This window comes from Thunnus albacares, chromosome 4 (assembly GCF_914725855.1).
Source record: "Thunnus albacares chromosome 4, fThuAlb1.1, whole genome shotgun sequence".
NCBI classification, from domain to species: Eukaryota; Metazoa; Chordata; class Actinopteri; order Scombriformes; family Scombridae; genus Thunnus; species Thunnus albacares.
Genome location: NC_058109.1, coordinates 35,637,071 through 35,658,611, shown reverse-complemented (window position 1 = coordinate 35,658,611; position 21,541 = coordinate 35,637,071). Strand labels below are relative to the sequence as shown.

At 38.4% G+C, this 21,541-nt stretch overlaps 1 protein-coding gene across 1 annotated transcript in view; it reads left to right on the top strand.

Moving 5' to 3' along the window:
• The window catches only part of LOC122981010 (receptor-type tyrosine-protein phosphatase gamma-like), a 489,168-nt gene extending 470,966 nt beyond the window's left edge, over nucleotides 1-18,202 (top strand). Inside the window, exons 21-29 of the mRNA XM_044349485.1 lie at nucleotides 570-705; nucleotides 1,881-2,027; nucleotides 4,236-4,329; nucleotides 5,079-5,155; nucleotides 6,075-6,203; nucleotides 7,335-7,481; nucleotides 9,317-9,459; nucleotides 12,293-12,428; nucleotides 12,877-18,202. Coding sequence (XP_044205420.1) covers nucleotides 570-705; nucleotides 1,881-2,027; nucleotides 4,236-4,329; nucleotides 5,079-5,155; nucleotides 6,075-6,203; nucleotides 7,335-7,481; nucleotides 9,317-9,459; nucleotides 12,293-12,428; nucleotides 12,877-13,026 — 1,159 coding nt within the window. The 3' untranslated portion in view covers nucleotides 13,027-18,202. The remainder of the gene's footprint in view (nucleotides 1-569; nucleotides 706-1,880; nucleotides 2,028-4,235; nucleotides 4,330-5,078; nucleotides 5,156-6,074; nucleotides 6,204-7,334; nucleotides 7,482-9,316; nucleotides 9,460-12,292; nucleotides 12,429-12,876) is intronic.
• The last annotated feature ends 3,339 nt before the right edge of the window (nucleotides 18,203-21,541 follow it).

Below are 21,541 nucleotides of genomic sequence, written 5' to 3'. Positions count from 1 at the left end.
TGATACAAACTGCTAAAACTGGGACATGAGACTTTGAAGAGAAAGTCTGCATAAACATGCAGACAATTCTGTCCCCACCTGCTATCAAAAGGTATTTTGCACTTATAAATCTATTGCTAAACACTCCACAAAGGTGACTCCCACATTGATTAGTGTTGAAACTTGTTTTGTGCTTGCAAAATAGGTTTTTATAGTGAGCTTGTATATGGTGGGAAAGAAAGAGACACTTTTACTAGAAAGTCAATAAAAATGTAAGGGATTGTGGTATTACACCCACTGCTTCTGCAAGTATGCTGTGGATAGCAGTGAATCAGCAATGGGCAATAGTGTGCCTTGATGTCATAGGTGTTTAAGTGTGTGTAATCACGGTGTGACAGGTTCAGGTCTGTCTACCTCATCTCCTGTCAGCTTTCTTCTTCTTTATGTCAACACACTAATACAAGCATAAAACACCCAAACAACCATGTCATAGCCATTCAAATGCATTATTTCCTAGATAAAATACATTTATCTCATGAAGTCCTTTGGCTTGTCCTGTTGGTTCTCACTGTTGTTGTATTGTGTTGCAGTGCTGGAGTGGGTCGGACAGGGACATACATCGTCATCGACAGTATGCTGCAGCAGATCAAAGACAAGAGCACAGTTAATGTACTCGCCTTCCTCAAACACATACGCACCCAACGCAACTACCTTGTCCAGACTGAGGTTTGTATGTGTATGCCTATGTGTGCACCGAAATGTGTTTGAGCAATGTGTTGGGCAAATGCAGCTTTTATGTTATGAGAGCAGGGACAATGAACTCATTCATGCACTTCACTGTTTCCTCTGGTGAGTTTAGCGTCTTTAATAGTAGCCAAACACAGTGCCATATGTCAAACCTATCTTAATGGGTCAATGTGTGTCATCCAACCCTCCTGTAAACACTACAGGTCAGATTATGGAATCACCAAATTCTAACGGGTTTGCATTATATTACCTAAAATGGACATTTTATTTTGGCTACCAAAATAGAAAATTGGAATGGAATTGTTTTAAGTCAATTTTGTGTTAATGGGGATTCATTAAAGGTGACGGTGTTTTTTTCCTGAGCATAGCAGTAAAGGAAGGGCAGGATTTCACCAAAAACATTAGAATTTATCCTCCAGGGACCATGAATATCCACAGTGAAAATATGGTTGTGTAGCTACACTGTAGTACTGTAATTTGTGCCATTTTATGAATCACAGTGTTTGTCAAGTTTTTCTGATACTGATGCTTAAAGAAAGCTCTTGGTCATAACAGTAGGAATCATCCTTTGGGGACGGTGAATATCCACAGTCAGTAGTTGTGGAGATCCAGTATCTTTGGACTGATCAACCAACAGTAAGACTGGAAAGAAAGACAATGTGAACAATAATGGTCAGAACCCACTTGGAATATAGTTTTTTTTCGCAAAAAAGTTACGCTGTCACTCACAGTTAATAACAAAACTACCATAGAAGACCCGATCAAACAAATCTACCATTGTAAAAAAAATAAACCTCCATTGTTTTGTGACCAAAGTAATAACTTCAGTAATATCCTTTGTTAAGTGTTAAATCTGTCTTTTGTGGCAGCAGCTCCTGTTAAGTTTATCTACTCTACGCTCTACTGAATTCTGTTCAGTCTGTTTTTCTGTTGCACTAACTGACAGCCAACTCCTGTGACCATTTCGCTTTAAGCTAAACACATCTTAAAAAATATCATTAATCCATTTTGAGAGCTATGCAAAATATGCAAAAGAAAGCCAATGAAACCAATGGTTTAGGCATGCCAACCCCAGAATGAGACTTTATGTCTGCACACCCACACTGATCTTCCACAGCAGCTGTTAAACACTCCTCTTGTTTTCTGTCCACCAGGAGCAGTACATCTTCATCCACGATGCCTTGATGGAAGCCATCTTGGGGAAGGAGACAGAAGTGGCGGCCAGCCAGCTTCACAGCTACTTCAACAACATCACAACACCAGGACACAGCGGCCGCACACATGTGGAGAAACAGTTCAAGGTGAAGGGACAAATGAGAATCAGTTTTCATCTCATGTGACAGTTAGTATATTTAGTCACATAAAATACAAGTACACCAGTGGCATATTTGGTAATGAGTAAGATCTAGTTAGCTTACAAGCTGTATAAGCTTTATATTACTAGCTTATTACTTTTAGCTTACTATTAGCTTACTAGTTCAGTTATATATACAAAACATTTAAATAAGATCTTTAAATGTGTATAATAACGATGATCAAGTTCAGACGAATACAACAAATACTTCTACCATTTAAAGACATGTAGGTATCAGAGCAAAAATACATACATGTTACATTACATAAGAGAAGAACACCATATAATCAAGTAAAAAAAACAATATTAAATTATGTTTTGAATATGTATTTTGTTTATGTATTAGTGTTTTTATTTTGAATACAAAATCTAATTTTTGGTTTTGTTCCTGCTTCATAGCTAGCTTGACGCTAACAGCTGTTGGCTAGCTTAAACTGAACCTGGGCTGTGTTGCGTTCAGAGATCTTAGCTGGCATGTATGAACTGAACACAGCAGGCAGGTCCATGTTTTATTTCTGTCCCTGTTTGTAAAACTGAGCATTAATTTATGGATATTCTCAGTAAATGTCCAGCCCAATTTAACCCCTGATGATAACATTAAGTAACTAATTAATTTATAACAATGTAAATAAAAATCATAACAGAAACAGAATGGAAGGTGCTTATTATCAAAGGCCTGGGATTCAGGGCAAAAAAAAAAAAAAACATGATAGAAAACTCCTCCAGGAAAAACAAATCTGTAGTTTTCTGCACAGAACAAATTATAGGTTTTCAATGAAAATCACAATACAATATTGATTTGTTTTGATATAACATTTTTTTGATCAATTTGTAAAGATTTCTTATCATGCAGCCCTGCTTTGTGTTGGTTGTATGTAGAATGAGGGTTGGTTGGGAGGTAATTGGATCTTTGGTAATTGTGATGGATTTAATCAGATGTGCCACAATAAAGTCCAAAGTCTGGACTAGATGGAGTGAGTGTGCAAAACAAAAGCTTCCTTTGTTATGGTAATTCATTTATGCCTTCATGACAGGATTTGAATTTAGTCATTGTTTGTAGCTCTTGTGTTTTCCTTCTGGTCTCTGTGGTTGTTGCCCAACTTCTTTGAGCTAGTTTGGTTGCTGTGTTTTCTGTTCTTAGTGGGAGATTTTCTATTGTGAGCAGCTTTCTGTTTTATCTGCAGGTTTTGTTATAGAATCCCTCTGACAAGGCTGAAGTCCTTCAGAGATGATGATCTGATGCTAATGTGTTTACTTTTGCTGTTCAATAAGGGGTTAACCACACAGATTTTTCACAAATGTACCATACCTGGCACATAATAGGCCCTCATGATTTAGAGTAAATATTTGCACAAGTTTATCCTGAGCTAAAGGTAGCCTATTATTAGTCAACAGTCTGACATATGGGAAGTGTGCTTGTTTACTTAGCAGGAGTTCACCTAGATAAGAGGATCAGTTTCATCTCAGTGTGTGCATAGCATCATGTGTTCAGCTCTCGTTTGTTTATTGTCTTTTTCGCATGTTGTGTGTGTGTATTTAACACATGTAGATATATAAAATGAGTAGCTTAATGAGCAGTTAGCTTATGCACTGGAGCACTGGAGATGTTTTACTGACGAACAAGGGTTAAAGGTACCCTATGGAGCTTTTTTACACTTATATTTACATTAATTGTTTTTTCACCAAAAAGCCCTGTGAAAACCTTTGCAAAGCCAATTTTTTGAATATTTTGAAACCTGCATTGTTTACATATGTCTTCATAGTTAGCAGTCCTCTTCCCTACTTTTTGCTGTTATATACTAACTGTCAATCAGTCCAATAGTGTGAAACCATCAGCAGAAATGTATATTGTGTTGCCTGTATGCATGTGAGTGTTCATTTGAGTCCTCATGCATAGAAAGGAGATACAATCGAAACAGGGAATCGCTCAAAAATGATTGCTCCATAGACTGTGTTAAAAAATTCCACAAGGTGCCTTTAAGATAAGGGGACAGATAAATGGATGGGGTAAAGACATTGGATAAGATGAAAAGCAAGCATATGTTGCAAAATCTTTTAGTTGCACAAAATCAAAAAGCTTGGTTGTGTTTAGTTAGTTTGCAATTCAATGTGTGAGAAATTCTAACACTCCCTCCCTTGATCTTTTATGTTTCAGCTCGTTACACAGTGCAATGCCAGATTCATGGAGTGCTTCAACGCTCAGAAGGAGTGCAACAAAGAGAAAAATCGAAACTCCTCTGTGGTGCCATGTAAGTGCAACATGACATGTAAAAACGTATTAAATTTGAAATGAAATTGCCTCCAGCAGCAATAACCAAGCAGCAGAAAATACTAACTTCCAGCAAAAACAGCTGCAATTAGAAACCATTCACATTACTACACTCGGTGAATAGATTGTCTGTGAGTTTACAGCATTCACATTGTAGAAGCATGCTACATAGAAAATCAATAAACAGCACAAGTAAGCAGGTAAAAAAAGTGATCAACTCTTCAAAGTTGACATACAGAACCTAAAACTTTCCTAATAACTGGTTGTGTGACCATACATTTCCAGGACTTGCTGTAATGTTGAACTTACAAAATGTTATACTGATACACAACATAAAGGCTATTTAATCAGATACCCCCAACATGTGCTATCGGTTTTAAAAATGTGAACGTGAAGGACAGCCCTGTGTGTGCAACTTAAGTATAAGAATATTTTTTATTAGAAAAGCTCATTAGCTACAATAAAGTGTACTGCTCTATTGTTTACAGACTGTCTGGTCTCAGTATCATTATTCAGCTACTCTCCGTTATCTACAGCAGTTACATGATCTGTTGACAGTCACTGGCTGTTCCACAGTTCTCTGAATCACCAGCCAAGAATTACCAAGAACTGTCAACACTCAACCAGTAACAGCAAAAGAATGAATGAATGCACACAGAGTGAGCTGTCATTGTGATTGCTCTGTTCTAATAAACCATTCTCTCTCTCTCTCTATCTATCTGTGAGCAGCGGAGCGAGCGAGGGTCGGCCTAGCACCTTTGCCCGGCATGAAAGGCACCGATTACATTAACGCCTCTTACATCATGGTCAGCACTTCCATTTCTTCTGTCAATCATTGATCTCTCTACTCTCTGCTTAATGTTTTAACTCAGTGCGGGTTACATCAAGTCAACATGACTGTGCACTCTCTCATCTAGAATAATGATGTCCAAAAGCCCAATTTTTTCCTCCCAGCTCAACATCGATATCTTTAAACTCTACACGGGTCATACTTAGTATCCAAAACATCAAGTGAATCAGGATGAAATGTGGAAATTTAGGTGTGCTATAACAAAATGAGGGACTCTACCTCTAACCAGGGATACTCCAGCAATTTAGGATTGCAGTTTGAGGACTTGCTAAGGACAAATGTAAAAAAAAAAGAGAGTGAAACCCTAGCTCAGCCAATAGCTGACTAGCTAGTTCAGTATCCTGCTTTCACCAGCAGATGCCAGGTTTCACACAGATTTGAATCAAGCCTCAAAGCTCTCTTTAGTTCTTTAAAATGCAAGCAGATCCCAAATGTTCAAATAACCATCTGATAATGAGCTTGTGATTTACTCAGCAGTGTTACATTTTTCAAGTCTGTCTTAAAACAATACTCTGGTGCACAAATGAACATAGACACAGGTTTTGGTTGCTGTAATCATTCCTCCTCTTCATAGTGGCTATTAAAAGATCCTTTTAATGTAAGTGATGGACAAAATCCACAGTCCTCCTTGTGTGCCAGAAGGTATTCCAAATCTTATCTGAAGCTATTATGAGGCTTCAGCAGTTAATTAGTCAAATCATCTTCCAATGTAACAGTCTTTTCAGTATAAAAAAAATGTGGACAATATGTGCAACAATACACCAACAAGAATATGTGTTAAAACTGTGTTTTTAATTTGAACCTGAATCCAAGTCAGTCAGTGGTTGTGTAATTGGTGTGTGTGTCATTTTCCCACTGACATGTTGTTTTTACAGGGTTACTACCGCAGTAATGAGTTCATAATTACCCAGCATCCTCTGCCCCACACCACAAAAGACTTCTGGAGAATGATCTGGGACCATAATGCACAAATCATTATTATGCTGCCTGCCAACCATGGACTGGTAGGAAACACACACAAACACACGTACATACACGCACGCACACATGTACACACACATATCAGATCATGGTCACTTTTAGGGACATAACACTCCATCTGTTTCCTGGAGACTTACCCTAACCATAAGCACTATTTGCCAAGGCCTAACCTTAACTGCTGACCCCAAAATCAGCTTTTTCCCAATTGGGGACATGATTTTTGTCCCCAGTTGAACAAGCAGTCCCCATACAAGCAGTCCCCCAAGCAGACACACTCACACACACACACACCTTCATGAGCAAGAGTTCCATTCTGTGTCATTGTGGTTAGTAGCATAAGTCATACCCATGCAAACATGTGCTTGTGGGTCACACATGCACCCATACACACGCATGCATGTTCATAAGCATGCTTAAGCTTGACATCTGCTTGTGGGTCCTGTGTGCTTTCTGCAGGGTTTCCGTGGGACAGCAGGACTTCTACATTGTGTTGTTGGGATTTTAAGACCTATGGAGTAAAGACGTGTTTGCGTAAACTGCAAATCTATCTCACACAGGTTTTATGTGCCATAGTCATTTCAGCATTGCATGATGATGGATTTTGCTCCATATAAATTCAGACAATCTATATAGAAATTGCAGGATCAGAACTGAGGGGATGCAGAAGCACCAAGTTTAACATTTAAAGTGCTGCCTGTCACACCTTAAACCGGATTGGAAGTGAAAGTGACATGACCAGAACCAGACAGGACTGAGAAACAAGCCTGTAACTGAAAGCTTGGGTCACAGCTGAGCTTGACTTTCTGGTGTATTTTGTAAATTCTTGATCATGGGATCTCTTTGATTGGTAGCACATCCAACTAATACAAATTCCAAGACTCGATGGGTTATGTATTCCATAGGTGTGAAACACTAAGAGATCATTTCACAAATCAGGGACTGCAAGACAACTGTTGATGTTCAAATTTGTTGTTTTTCCTCTTATTGTTGTCATTACATTAGTTATTTACACACTGAAAATGGAAATTTCAGTCCAAATGTTGCACTGAGTGAAGCTTTTCCTCACCTGTGTAAATAGAAAAATTGCTACAGTAATACTGTGTCCTGTGATACATGGTTAAATGAACACAGTAGTGAAACAGTCTCTTCTTCAGGCAGAGGATGAGTTTGTGTACTGGCCCAGCAGGGAGGAGGCCATGAACTGCGAGGCGTTCACTGTCACCCTCATCAGTAAAGACCGACTCTGTCTGTCCAACGAGGAGCAGATCAGCATCCACGACTTCATCCTGGAAGCTACACAGGTTGCTCAGTGTGTGTGTGTGTATGTGTGAGAGAGAGAGAAACGGAGAACTGCATGTACTAATTAAATAAGTATGATCACACTGAAATACTCATGTAGTGAAACAACAGAAGGACATATTAGTTATGAGCTTCACCATTTTGTACTAATAGGAAAAGCATTTCCAGATTTTACACCGGCAGGGAGAGATTGGTAAATGTAGTCTACGTTTTGAGGGTGAGTGAGAACAGAGCACCGAGTGTGATCGATGTTTGGAGCCTCCAGAGGAACTGCATCTGTAGAGTTGAACAAGCAACAAGAGTTTCCTTGCTCACTATCTTCAAAGCTGCTTGCTCTCAGTTTTTATATCCCTTGTGTGTAAATTTCATGTGGGCGAAGAGAAAACTCCTCTGGATTTGACCGGGAAGTGAGGCATCATCCTTTTAGTCTCCAGCTTCTAAGTAACATCAGGCAATATTCCAAAAAGATTCATAAACTACTGGCAGCCCCCAGCAAATGAACAGAGCAACATTCCGTTCTAACAGGGCTCTTTGTCAGGCCTTTTGCCTTCTGTTTGTGTTTAGATCCAGCACCTGTAGACATTTTTTGGATGTGTATGCCCTACACTCTGTCTTTAATATTCCACTGTTGCCCATCAGCTTTCTTGTTTGTCTTAAAGGGTTTCACTGGCGATTTCCTACATTTTTCTTACTGTCAACAAATCTCATGTGCACAGTCAAACCAACAATGAACTACTACTAACAACAAGTATTGTGTGTGTATGCAAAGCCTGATATATCTTATTCTTCTGTGCTGTAGACCTCCATTGTGCAAAAACTGTTAAAAACACATTGTTGAGTCACACCACTGCACTGACTTTGTACTACATGATAAAGTTCTCAAAGAAAAGTACAATGTCAAGAGACTGTGACAGGTAGCACAACAAGCTAGCAAAGCCATGTAAACAGACTGTATTTCCACGCATGCACAGTAGTGGTTTACTATCACTATTTTTACTCTTTGGAGCCATTTCTAAATAGGTTTTGGTAACCACTGTCCCAATGGATGAAGAAACAGAGAAGAAGCAGCGGTGTGGCTCATTGATTTGTTTTTAATAGTTTTTGGACAACAACGGAGGTCTACAGCACAGAGGAATAAGATATATCAGGCTTTGCATTCACACACAATACATGTTAGTAGATCAGTTCATTGTTGGTTTGGCTGTGCGCATGAGATTTATTCACAATCAGAAAAATATAGAAAATTGGCAGCCTTATGCTTTAAAGACTTTAACTGTGAAATGAGCAACAGCAGATGTGTTTGCCAGGAATGGATCTATTGTCTCCTTATCAGAATGTTCCATGTCTTTCATATCTTTACTTGCAGATTGGTTGCAATTTCTGCTTATACAATACTTTTATCATTATTGAGCTTCCATAGTCCATATTTTGCCTCATTTGTTCAGGTACACAAACCTCACAATGTCAGCTGAAAGCTTAAAGAAGACCAATGATGTCTCATAATGAAATTTCAGTTGACATGAGAACGACTTCTGAAATATTCTAACAGAATGTGAACTTCTTTAAACCTTCTCATAGTCACTGAGTCAGCAGTCTCTGTCTTGAATGTGAATATAAATGTTAGAAAAGGAAAAAACATTTTTGATTTAAATAGAATTTTACCAAAATGAATTTGTCAGCTGTTGGAACCATAAGAGACCTCAATCTGATTAGTTTGCTTCACACTCCTGAGTTGAAGATGAATGTGGAAACCTTTCATCTAACTTCCTCTGTAAGTAACTTGTGTCTCTCTGTGTTGCTGTCTTTCGTCCTGTCTCACCCTCTGTCTGACTACCAGGATGACTATGTATTAGAAGTGCGTCACTTTCAGTGCCCCAAGTGGCCGAACCCTGACGCACCCATCAGCAGCACCTTCGAGCTCATCAATGTCATTAAGGAGGAGGCGGCCATCCGCGACGGACCAACCATCGTCCATGATGAGTCAGTCTGATTCTTTTGCTCTTTATTCTGTCAATACATCAAAACATGAGCTCATTTCTATGTTGATACAGCTAATTATTATGTGTCAGATTGGAAAGGCTAAAGGAAAATGACAGCAGATGACATTGTACTTTATTGGTCCTGTTGGCATATTAAATTATAGTTGGAAATGATCAAATGAGGGGAACTAAAGCACTTACTGTTGATCTTTTATTTATTTCCGTGTTGACTGGTTTATTCATCAGTCTTTGGCAAGAGTCAAATAGGCTGTTCTCATACAAAAATATAGGATAATCAAGCATGTGTGTACTCACAGCATGGTAGTAAAACTTACTTCTCCCTTTAAAATCCCCACTAATTTTTAGTCGACAAACACAACAGCTGAACAAAGACTTTGCTTAAATAAAATACAGTCTAAAAATTTGGCAAATTATGATTTATGTGAAAATTTTGAAAAACCAGCTCAGCAGCTCTGGCTGGCAAACTGGAAGAAATGGTGATAAACATGCTGGTAAAAAAAAATAAATTCTTCCAGTCTGTCAGCTAGTTTTACTGAGGTGTCTTATCCCTATTTCAGTGTCAACTTTTGATACTTGATACATTTTAGCCTGTAATCAAAAAGTCTTCAGTTCGGATGGCGAGACCTGATCTCAGACAGAATGTTGACACCATAATGACTTGAATCTTTGCTGACAGACTTTTTATTTTAATTAAATTGCTGCATGATTTAAATTAAACTGAATACCATGTCATATTGATTTTGAGATTATACTATTCTTATTATTCCTAATATTTGTGTCTACTGTGCATACAGAGACACTGGCAGCATAACTGTAAAAAGAGGAAAGGCACATATTGCTTTACTTACAAACAGCCATCTCCATTACAACAAGTGACAGCCCCTCCAGCCCCGACTCCCCCACCCACCCACAGATACTCCCACAAACTGCCCAATTAAACATAATGAAAGTGTCTTTAGTATTGACACACATTAGTGTTCTTGAACGACACTCTAATCCAGCAGCTATGCTCATGTTTATTCATTAGAATAATGAAGATTTCTTGTCGCATCCTGAAGAAGAAAAGTGACTAATTGAGCACTTCATCTGGTTGCTATGGCACAGCCAGCTCGCAGGCACCTAAGAGATTGTCAGTTAAAACTCGTCCTAATTGTCTGCACACTCATTATTCAGCCAGGCAGGGGTTGTTAGCAGCGGTTTCTGTGGTGCTCCTGACAGGGCTGCTAATGGAAGAGGAGACCCTTTACATTGTAAAGGGAACCCAGCGTTCTCTAGAGAGCCTCACACCGGGCTGAGCTGTCATCCTCAGGTGGATTCACACACTAATAAATCTTTAATCTCAGAGGTGACATCCATGATTTAGGACGGTTTTCACTCCCAGCCTGAGATGCTGTCAAGGACATCTCGTCTACACAGTGCTTCCAGATCAGGAGGTTTTTGGGTCCAGAGAATGATTTTCCTGTAGCCATTGGGTATAATCTCAGAGATTCAGTCAGGGGAGGCAGCAGCAGTAAGATCTTTGGTGAAACGTTGAAAAGAGGAAAATGGCAGCCATACCACAGATATGTCCTCCTGGGGGGATCAGAGACGGGCTCTGACCCTGAGTAATGGTGGTCAGTGAAAGTGCAGCAGTATATCCTGCAGTGACAGAAAGCACTTACACTTACAAGTTTGTCAGTTTTGCAAAATACAGTGAAAGCTACCAGGAAACTAACAAGAAAAATGACACAGGCACCCATAACATTTTTACAAATCTTTAGTGATAATCAATCAAGATATTACTACAGAACGGTTCAAGGTTGTAAAAACTATTTCACCATTTATACACACAAATACAGCAGAAAATGTTAGAAACTGAACTATAATGCTGCCTATTTACATATAAAATGATTTGATCCCAATTGGTTTTTGTGGCTTTTTCAATGAAAGTACATCATGTATGCCTGTAAATCACTGACAATATTATTTTATGGTGTACAGACATAAATAAGATACTGTGTTATTCACCGATGAATTAACAGTCTCCAGAGTGTTAAATCTTTCTGATGGTGTTTGATCATTGGTGGACAACCTTGATTAGGAATTATACTTGTTAATGACACCAAAAGAAGTGTAAGAATCTGGTGAAACACATATACACACATACAGACAGGTGACAACTAAAACTAAAAACCTCAATAAAGGAAGAATAAAATGATGTGTATCATAGCAGATCTCAACCCAACTGAACTTTGGAGCCACATGCTTTCCACCATCAAAACACCAAATGAATGAATATGTTTTGGAACAAACTGCGACTAATATCATTGGGCATGCTATTTAAAAAAAAACATTGATGTTGGTCGCAAGTTTTTACTAAATGTCCTATTCTTCTCCACAACAGTGGGTCATTTATATGCAGAATTTCTGTGCACACAATACTGTTTAAAGGCATTTTGCTATACTGATGATAATGTAAACCATAAAATATAAAAAGCAGTTAGATGACATTAAACGGAGCAACCGTGAGTGGTTTCCCTCATACTGTGATTTCCATCTACAAATAGGCCCAACAGTACATTTTGTTTGGTGTAATTTTGGATGCTCCATTAGCTTTCCTCTAATGACACCTTTAAACTAAGTTGAGCATACAGAATAGAGAAAATGTAATAACTTCATGAGCTTTCTACTTGTGCCCAAAATGGCAAAATCTGTACACTGAACTAGTGCAGGAGATACATTTATTATATTATTACTGAAGGCATGCAAGCTAACCCCAAACCCTGTGTGTGTGTGTGTGTGTGTGTGTGTGTTTGTGTGTGTGTGGTGATCAGGTTGGGAGCAGTGTCCGCCGGCATGTTATGTGCTCTCACCACCCTGTCTCAGCAGCTGGAAAGTGAAGGTGCCGTTGATGTCTATCAAGTGGCCAAGATGATCAACCTCATGAGGCCAGGAGTCTTTACTGACATTGTGAGTCTTGACACCTGCAATGTAGATGATCTCCTGTGATCCCAGTTTAACTTTACTTCTTAACAATCCCTTGATAGAAGATGTGCAAAGAGTGTAGGAAAAGAGTGAAATGTGATATTTTTCATAATGTCACAGGTCAGAGTGGATTATCCTGCATATACCATGGCTGATTGCCACCAATCAAAATTAAAAAAAAGACTTAAGCATCAACCTGAGAGCAAATTTGCTGGCTTCCATGACGGTCTATGCTACAGTGTGTGGTTGTTGATGGTATTTTTTCAAATGTCAGTTTGTTAGAATTGTGCTGAGTTTGAGAAGAAAAAACAGCATTATTCTGGTATGGTAAAGCATGCTGCTCATTTATTGTTCTCACCTGATCTCCTCTCTGTCGTTCTTCTCTTTGGCTGTCTTTGTCTCTGTCTGTCTGTGTGTGTGAACCGGTCCCCAGGATCAGTATCAGTACCTATACAAAGCTCTGCTCAGCCTCGTCAGCACCAAGGAGAGCGTCTCGGGTCCTCTGGCCAGGAACATTAATGGGACCATGGCGTCCATGTCAGACCAGTCCGACCAGGCAGAGAGCATGGAGTCACTGGTCTGAGAGGCCCTTCAGGGGCCAGAGCTGAGCTGAGGGCGTCCTGTGGGTCCAAACACCCTGCGAGCTCCCTGAGCCCATGAAAGAGGCACTTAACTTTGTAAACCGTCAAGGAACTATTGTGGACAAGACTTTTTGAGGCCTTTTTTGCCAGACTCTTGGTTAAAATGAATAACCTGATTACTTTTTTACACTGAAAAGTTTTTGATATTTATTTTTTTCGCCATTTTATGTCTTAATGTTCTCCTACTGAAGGGTTTGCACCTGCGTGTTTAAGTTTCACAACGGCGCCGTAGGCAACGAGAAACACTTTTCTGTCTTTTCTTGTTTGCACTATATAATGTCAGTGTTACTGCCTATACTACAGCTGACTCACTTGGCGTTTTTTTTCCACTCAAGCTCTGATTTTTTTTGACATTCCACAGCTTTGGCCCTTATTAAACCAACTGCTTCTGTGAAGGACATTGTTCTGCCTGCCACGTATCGTTGATTTAAGACAGTGGAGGGAGGAAGGCATGAACTCGTCTCCGCCTCAGTAACAAAATGCTGTTTGACTTCAGCTCAGCGTAACCTCCTCCTCTTCCCTGCTCATCTATACTACTCATATTACCACTCATTTATCACGAGAACCAAGATCTTGGAACCTATTGCCACAGACAAGTAGCTCTTGTTTTACAAAATTAATTTCCTCTTCACCTTTTTTTTTTTTTTTTGCCTTGTTTTGATGTCACTCTCCCTCTTATTAGTGAGTCACATCCATGTTAGAAATCCTAAGGTGGTGTAATAACTGCTACTGTGAACTTTTATTATTTCTTTGTATAATTCATATTATGCTTTTTAATATATGGAAATACTGTATGTATACATATATAAATATATCCTTATCATAATAACTTTGTGATTTTTGTACATGTCCTTTGTGGCCTCTCGTCTCAGGCCAGTTGATTTTCACTGCGTCCGATAGTTTACCACTCCAGTATTCACAGCTGATCCACAGCCGTCTGGAAGCGGACTCCCTCAGTCCTCTACGTTCTTGTATGCTGCTATGTCATCTGAACTCACACGTACAAACACACACATACAAACACCTCCAAATTTTTACATTTGAAACATTGAATGAACTTCAGATGATGCAACAACATGCCATTCCTCATATTTTTGAAAAGTTCTTGTTTTTTTCGGTCATAGGTGCATTCTGACAGACAAGCACGGATTAAGAACATGGAGGCCTGTATGTGGAGCCCCTTGTTTACTCACAGCTACCTGTAGTTATGTGTCACTACAGGACTGAATCAGTATGATCTACAAGGGAACAGCAGACTCAACAACAAGCTCTATGCAACAAGTTGGTTAGGTTTTAGAAATCTGAAACAGGGTTTAAAACAGTCTTTGAGTTCTCAGTGTTAGTCTAGTCCACATTTGACTAGCCTCAACACAGTGAGCTAGGATGTTTCTTTTTCAAATTTATTAATTTTATTTGTGCTTATGTTGTCTGGATTGAAAAATTCAGCTAAATAATCCTTATCTTCAGCTTTAAAGAGTCTGTAGTACCTCTTTGATAATTGCTCATGGTGTAAGAATCTCATATTTTTCCTTAATTTGCAAATTGGATAGGAAGCTGTGATTTTACTACAGCATACTGTATGTGTAATTTGTCCTCTGATGAATCATAGCAAAATGCTGCATTTTCCATCACCCTGCAACCTCAGTAGGGTTGTCTTCAAAGAGCTGGAATTTGTTGGTTATGATTTTGAATCCACTCACAGATTCCTGACTTTACATTTCAATTCGGACCAGCTGATCTCACATCTAAACCACCTGTATATCCTCTCTTGTATAGTGTTTACAATATGGCGGATCAGAGCTAGCGTTCAAAGGTGTGGCTAAATTTCACAGAAGACAGTAAGTGATACATAAACATGTAATCAGTGCATTAATATCAGTGTTAAACTCCAATTAAATCGAGTGAAAAATATTCAATTTTTTTCTTAACAAGAATATTCACATTTGTCTTGATTTTAATGAAAAAGAACACCATTCATGTCACAGCTGCTTTAATGTGCTGAAAGTAAATGTAGTTGTTGCGTTCATCATTTTTTAGTTTCTTTTCTTACTCAACTTATATAACAATGAAATTCTTATTTCTGGTTCTTATTTGATAAAAACCAGAATCAATAAGCAGATCTTTGAAAACCCACCCCTACTCCTCTGTCTAAAGGATAAGTCTGGCATTTTTCTATCTTTCTTATTGTCAACAAATTCCATCAAAAAGACCAAAACCAACAATGTCATATACCACCTCTCAATACTTTCTGACTTCCCTAGTCTGTTTGTGTCTCTCAGCCCTAAGCACATCGGTTCCTACCGAAGACAATAACCCTCACAATTTTCTTTTTTTCTTTCAAAAAACACTCTTAATTCACTAAAACAGTTGGGCACTGTAGTTTTTAACAAACATTACTCAAACAGGAGGAAATAGTGCATTTGTTGGGGACTATTTTCAGCTGCAGATTCATCCACATTTGCTGCTCTAGTATTTCTGGCAGCAGGACGGTGTGTGTGGGATTGAGTCAAAATAAACTACAGTGTGTGTGTTCATGGTAATGAAGGAACATGTCATCCAGTGCAACAGTGTGGCTACCTGATGAGTTTTAATGGAGCTCTGTGACAGAGGAATAAGATATATCCAACTTTGGATTAGTAGATCAATTCATTGTTGGTTTGAGAATTTTGACTGGATTTTTTGACAGTAAAATATTTATAGAATATTGTCAGCCATATCCTTGAAATTATAACTAATAGGCAGCTGTTACACAATGCATTTACCACGTGGACAAAGTGTTGCTCTTCTCATTAAGCCAGCCATAAACACACAGAAACATAGGCATAAACTGTCTAATCTTAAAAGTTTCACTAGTTTCTTGACAAAAGCATCCACCATGTTCAAATCCAGGGCTCTGATTAAACTGCCAAGTGCTCTCTTTAACAATGTATGTCCACTGTGTATTATTATTATTTAACTGACTGCATTGGCAAATCTTCATTTTCAACAGTATGTTGATGAAAACAGAACAGGTGGAGGCCAGTTCAAGATCCGTGCTCGCTGACAGAGGTGTGATCACTCACTCCAACCTCCCAAGGCCTTGTGTACATAGTTTCCATTCCACACTTACTTCTCTCCACAGATGTATTTTTCAGTGGTTTTGTGGCCTATAAGCAAAGAGCAGAGTCTGAAATGTTTCCTGCTTTAGCTGCAGCAACCCCTCACACATACACACACACACACACACACACACACACACACGTACATCTACACTTCCACATTTCTTTGACATGAGGATGTTCTAATTTAACCGCTGATTTTGATGATATTCTATACCTCTGTGATCGATGGCGTGAAATGAACACTTGTGGTTTTTGCATTTTGAATGAAAATGTGAAAACGTTTTTTTCACACAGCACAAAATAGATAATGTGTCGAATGGTAAAACAGCGATGGGGACAAATGTATTTTGATTTTGTTTTAAAACTTTTACCAAAGACTTGAATCCTTCTCGTGCAGAAAAAAAAGATGTTGGGCAAGCTTTTCTCCCTTGAATGGATGCCCAACCCCCCTAACACCATATCTGTATTTATATCAATGTCCTTACACAAGTTTACATCAGTCTCACTTCAGCATCAGTTTGCTTTAACTTCAGCAAGTCCTTACTTGCAATTATTGTTGTACATCATAAAGGGATAAAGTGATGCATCTAAAGATAAACTGAGCAGACATTACAGATGTCAATTTGCTTCTCTAGCAGTAAAATCTTTTAGAATGGGGGCTCCATGATTTAAAACTAACAGCTACAAACATTTTCTGTGTCTGGGACATTTCTTTCATTTATTTGTGAAAAACACACTTTGCCTAAGCGCTAGGTCACACCAGAATGTGGCACAGCAAAATTCATTTGCTTGAAAAATGGATGTGCCACTGTGGCTGCTAAGCTAACTTCTAGCATGCTAGTTAGCCAATAACATACTTGTTCTAGCTAGCCAAAATAGTCACGCTAGTTGTCTTGCTAGCAGTTGACTTAGTTAAAACAGTTCATTCAAGATTTTGTGGAACAGCTTGTACTCTAACAGAGCAGAGTTATATCAAGTTACATGGTGTGATACAACTAATATGCTAGCTTCCTCCATTTTGGACTCTCTATCTCTGTTCCCTCAAATGCCTGAGGTCTGAGCGGTGGAAAGAGTTTACAATTGTTGAATGACATGAATTAGCATGTCACAGTTCACCAAACTGGAAAACACTGCATTATCTCAATGTACATTGTCTTGCCTCTGTGAGCTAATCCACTGATCACACCGAATCCACTAAAATGAACTGGTTTCCAAAATTTCACTGTTATAAATACTGGTGTGACCAGGACCTTAAGATGGTTACTCTGTCATTTTTCCAGTCCCCATTTTCAAGCGATTCTGATCATTATGATCTTTTCCAAATGAAAAGTGTTTTGTGTTGCCTTTGAAGCGCACACAGTTGTACTGTTAATAAGAAATGTACATATATTTTGTTGCCTCTGTAACCCAGCCCTTCTCTGAGAACTGTGTATGTATTGACTGTCAGAGGAAATGTTCCATTATTTAGGTTTTGAAATTGCATCATCCAAATTTGCCGTATTTCTCTTTTCTAATATTAATTCTTTTGCCATTTCCTGACTTTATGTGTACCACAAAACTCTTGCAAGGTTTCCAATCTGACACGTGTCTGGTCCACAGTCACAAATATTTTCAGATTAATCTTTTGTCTCTCATTTGAACTCACTCATGGCGTCGCTGTTAGTGGTGGATCCTGTGGAAGCCAAGTGGCTGTCCGTCCAGCTTGTGGTCATCATCACATTCCAATTTCCAGATTCACGCCCTCTATTAACGATCAGGCAGTGATTGTGATATTACAATGTCCTCCTCTTTTGATTTCTTTGCATTTGATTTTCATCCTCTGGAGGCTATGATTCTGTTGTCAGATGTGTACAATAGAATAGCTCTCTTGCGAGTCACTAGATGATTTCCTATCCATTGACCTGTTTTGCAATGGTGGCTGTTCCTTCCTCTTTTGTAACATGAAATTAGACAAAACGATGGATTTCTTTTTTTGTTTCGTTGAAAGCTATATCAAAGCATTCTAATATAGTGTTATTTAATATGTAAATGGTATTGCTATACATAAAATAAAATATTGGTTTTGATGTAATTTTCTGAAATTATTTGTGTGATACCTTTTTTTAGACTGTACAGACTCTGATGCTGCTTGTGTTGCAGCAGCAGGATCTGCACAGAGAACTGCACACCATCCCTGGGATCAGAATCAGGCAAGAACAAACACATTTAGAGGGTAGTTATTCTCCTTTTCCACATGGTGTTAGGTTTACTATGCATTTTAAGGCACATTTTTAAAGAGCCAGCACTCCCTGCCGTTACAGCAATACTACTCAGAAAAAAGGACGGGAGCTGTTGAATGCAGAAAAGTGAGAAAACACAATAAGCTAAATACGCGCAAAAACCATAGCCTGTATAAAAATATGGACGTAGTTACCGTGACGTCACCCGTTGGTGGAAGGGTAAATTAGTTATAGAGACCAAAACCATTTTTTGTACCAGGCTGTAAACATTTCTGCTGTAAAGTTGGGCATTTTAACATGGGGGTCTATGGGGAATGACTCGCTTTTGGAACCAGCCTCAAGTGGCCATTCAAGGGACTGCAGTTTGTGGCACTTCCGCATTGGCCTCATTTTACAGCCCCAGAGGTTGCTGCTTGGCAAAAACCCAATTGCCACTTTTTCTACCATAATAGCCATAAAATAAAAATATATTAAATTCCTCAAATATTTGTTGAAAGCAATTTCAGGCTTTAAAATGTAACAAGTGTAAATGTATAAAACAAACACACACATTTTAGTGAACATGGTAAATTATGTATCATCTGTAAAATGTAAAACCACTAAACCAGCAGCTCTGCATTTTCAGTTCACATAAAAGCAGGTGTCACTACACAATTTGACCGTCAACCGTGGATTTGAGTCTCGCAAACACGAGTGGATCCGCCATCTTTGACAGCTGGGTACAGCAATACCACTTGGACAAACCACTACTGGATTTGAGTCTGTCAGTACACGAGCTGAGTGTCAACCGTGGATTTTACACACATTTTTCACAGCATATGAGTTATTACATGACTTACACTCAGATCATGTAGTGACAGACTGAAGTCCTGTAGTGGCAACATGTGGTTTGTCCAAGTGGAGTTGCCATACCTAGCTGTCCAAGATGGTGTAACCACTTGCGCATGCGCGACTCAAGCCCACCAGGAACAGCGCCAGGTTTTGACAAGAGTACCTAGCTACAGGTAAAACACGGAAAACACTGAGGCAGACATCTTGGACCTCTGCCTCCGCAGTTGACAGGAAATCATGTGACCTTAGCAGCAGAAGTTGATCTTCTTCGTCCCCATGAAGCAGCACACAGATTTCAAAAAACATGCAAAGTTTATTCATTAGAAATATATTTTAAAGTCAAGTGACTCTCTTATACTTTACAATATTTTAAATTGAGAAGTTTGCAAGTCGTACAGATTTTGAAAACAGGCCAATATAAAGTTAATTCAATTCAAAGTCAATTCTTTTCAATGTTTTATGTAATGTCAAATTTTTTTATTAAACAATTTCTTATAAACAATCTATTAAACAATGTGAATAGGCTCTGTCTAACTAGAAGAGCCTGTGGGCTACTGATGAAAGACAGTGACCCTTAGCACTTTTATTTAAACCTACACGTTACTCTTGTGGAAAAGAGAGGAAATCTGTGCTGGAAACCAAAAAACAAACTTTTTGCACAATTCTGTATTACCTCTCTAACAATTCAGTGTTCATTTCAAAGGGGCCTTATTGCCAAAGCAAGTGTGAAATAAAAACAAAAAAAAATGTGATTTTGATCACTGTTAGTTTTGTTTTTACTAAGGGTGCAACAGATCGGTTCAGATCATATCACGGATTTGAGTCACGGATTGGATCATTTTTCGGGGAGACAAATAAAACAATAAAAGGAACTTTTGCCCATGGTCTTAAATGAAAACAACATTCAAGATGTCCAATGTTTAAATAAAACCTTAAAATATATAAAATATTCAAAGCTCAATTGTTAAATTAAATTGCAATATGAGGCCTGATACCTTCCTCTTATAAACATGTTAGTGAATGAAACAACAGTCTGTGTCCACATCATCAAAACTTCATAACTTACAAACACGTCTTGTTCTACGGCTCAGTTTGTTGAATGAGCCACCAAACAAACATTCACCGCTAACGCCAGTTAGCAGCTACGTAGCTAATTAGCTGCTCAGATGCAGCACATTAAACAGTGTGTAAAAATACCTGCAGGTGTCACTTTGGATCCGTTAAATGCTGGTTTGATCGTTACTCTTCAAAATCCCTGTTAGCGACACGCTGTCTGTCCATGACTTGTACTTACAGCAGTTTGTTTACTTTGTCTTTAATGCGACATTAAATTTTGCAATTAATCTGCGGTTCACAGGCGTGCCGAACAGTGGGGGGCGATCCGTACGTATCATGGATCAACTACAATCCATTGCACCACTAGTTTTTAATTTTTAAAAAAAAGTAGCTGCAGTTGTACCAATCTGCCGCTGGGTGTCTCCACATGAGTGGTCTGTAGTGGGCATTCAGGGACGCTGCTGTAGCGCCAGAATCCAGAGAACTGAAAGAAAAGAAGAGAGACACAATAATATGATAAAATGACAAAAACAACTAAAATAAAACCATAAACTCATTCAACAACAGTCTGTCCTTGAGAAAAAGCTGCTACACCAAACTCAGTGATATTTTGTAATACATTAGCGACAAACATTCATTACTCATCTAATATGACTTAAAACATCCATTCAGTCTTTACAGTCTATTCAATCTACTGAGAGATTCGGCTACTCTGTGATTCTGCAAAAGAGCTTCACTTTGACTTTTACAACCAGTTAATCAGCGTTTTTACTACAATCATCTATAGAAACACTATATCAAATTATTAAAATAACAAATAATTATTATTTAATGATATATATATTATTATTTAATTATATATATTATTATTATTTAATTATATATATATATATATATATATATATATATATATATATATATATATATATATATACCACCACCACTGAAGCTTTATGAATTTCCTCTTGTTCACCTCTCTCTCTCTCTCTCTCTCTCTCTCCTTCTTCCGAGCCACAGCAGCCACAGCAAGCAAAATGAAATCCTCATCTGTCTGTTAGGGTTAGAGTTAGGATGGATGGATGACCTTTGCTGGGATTAACATTCATTTTAGCTATTTGAAGCTTATTCTTATTAAATGACCCCTAAAAAGGCTATTCAGTCTTTGTCCATTCACACATAAGAGAAGTAAAAGGAAAGACGTTTTTCCAACCTCTTTGTCTACTTATAGTTTCCGTAGGCATGTGTGGAGA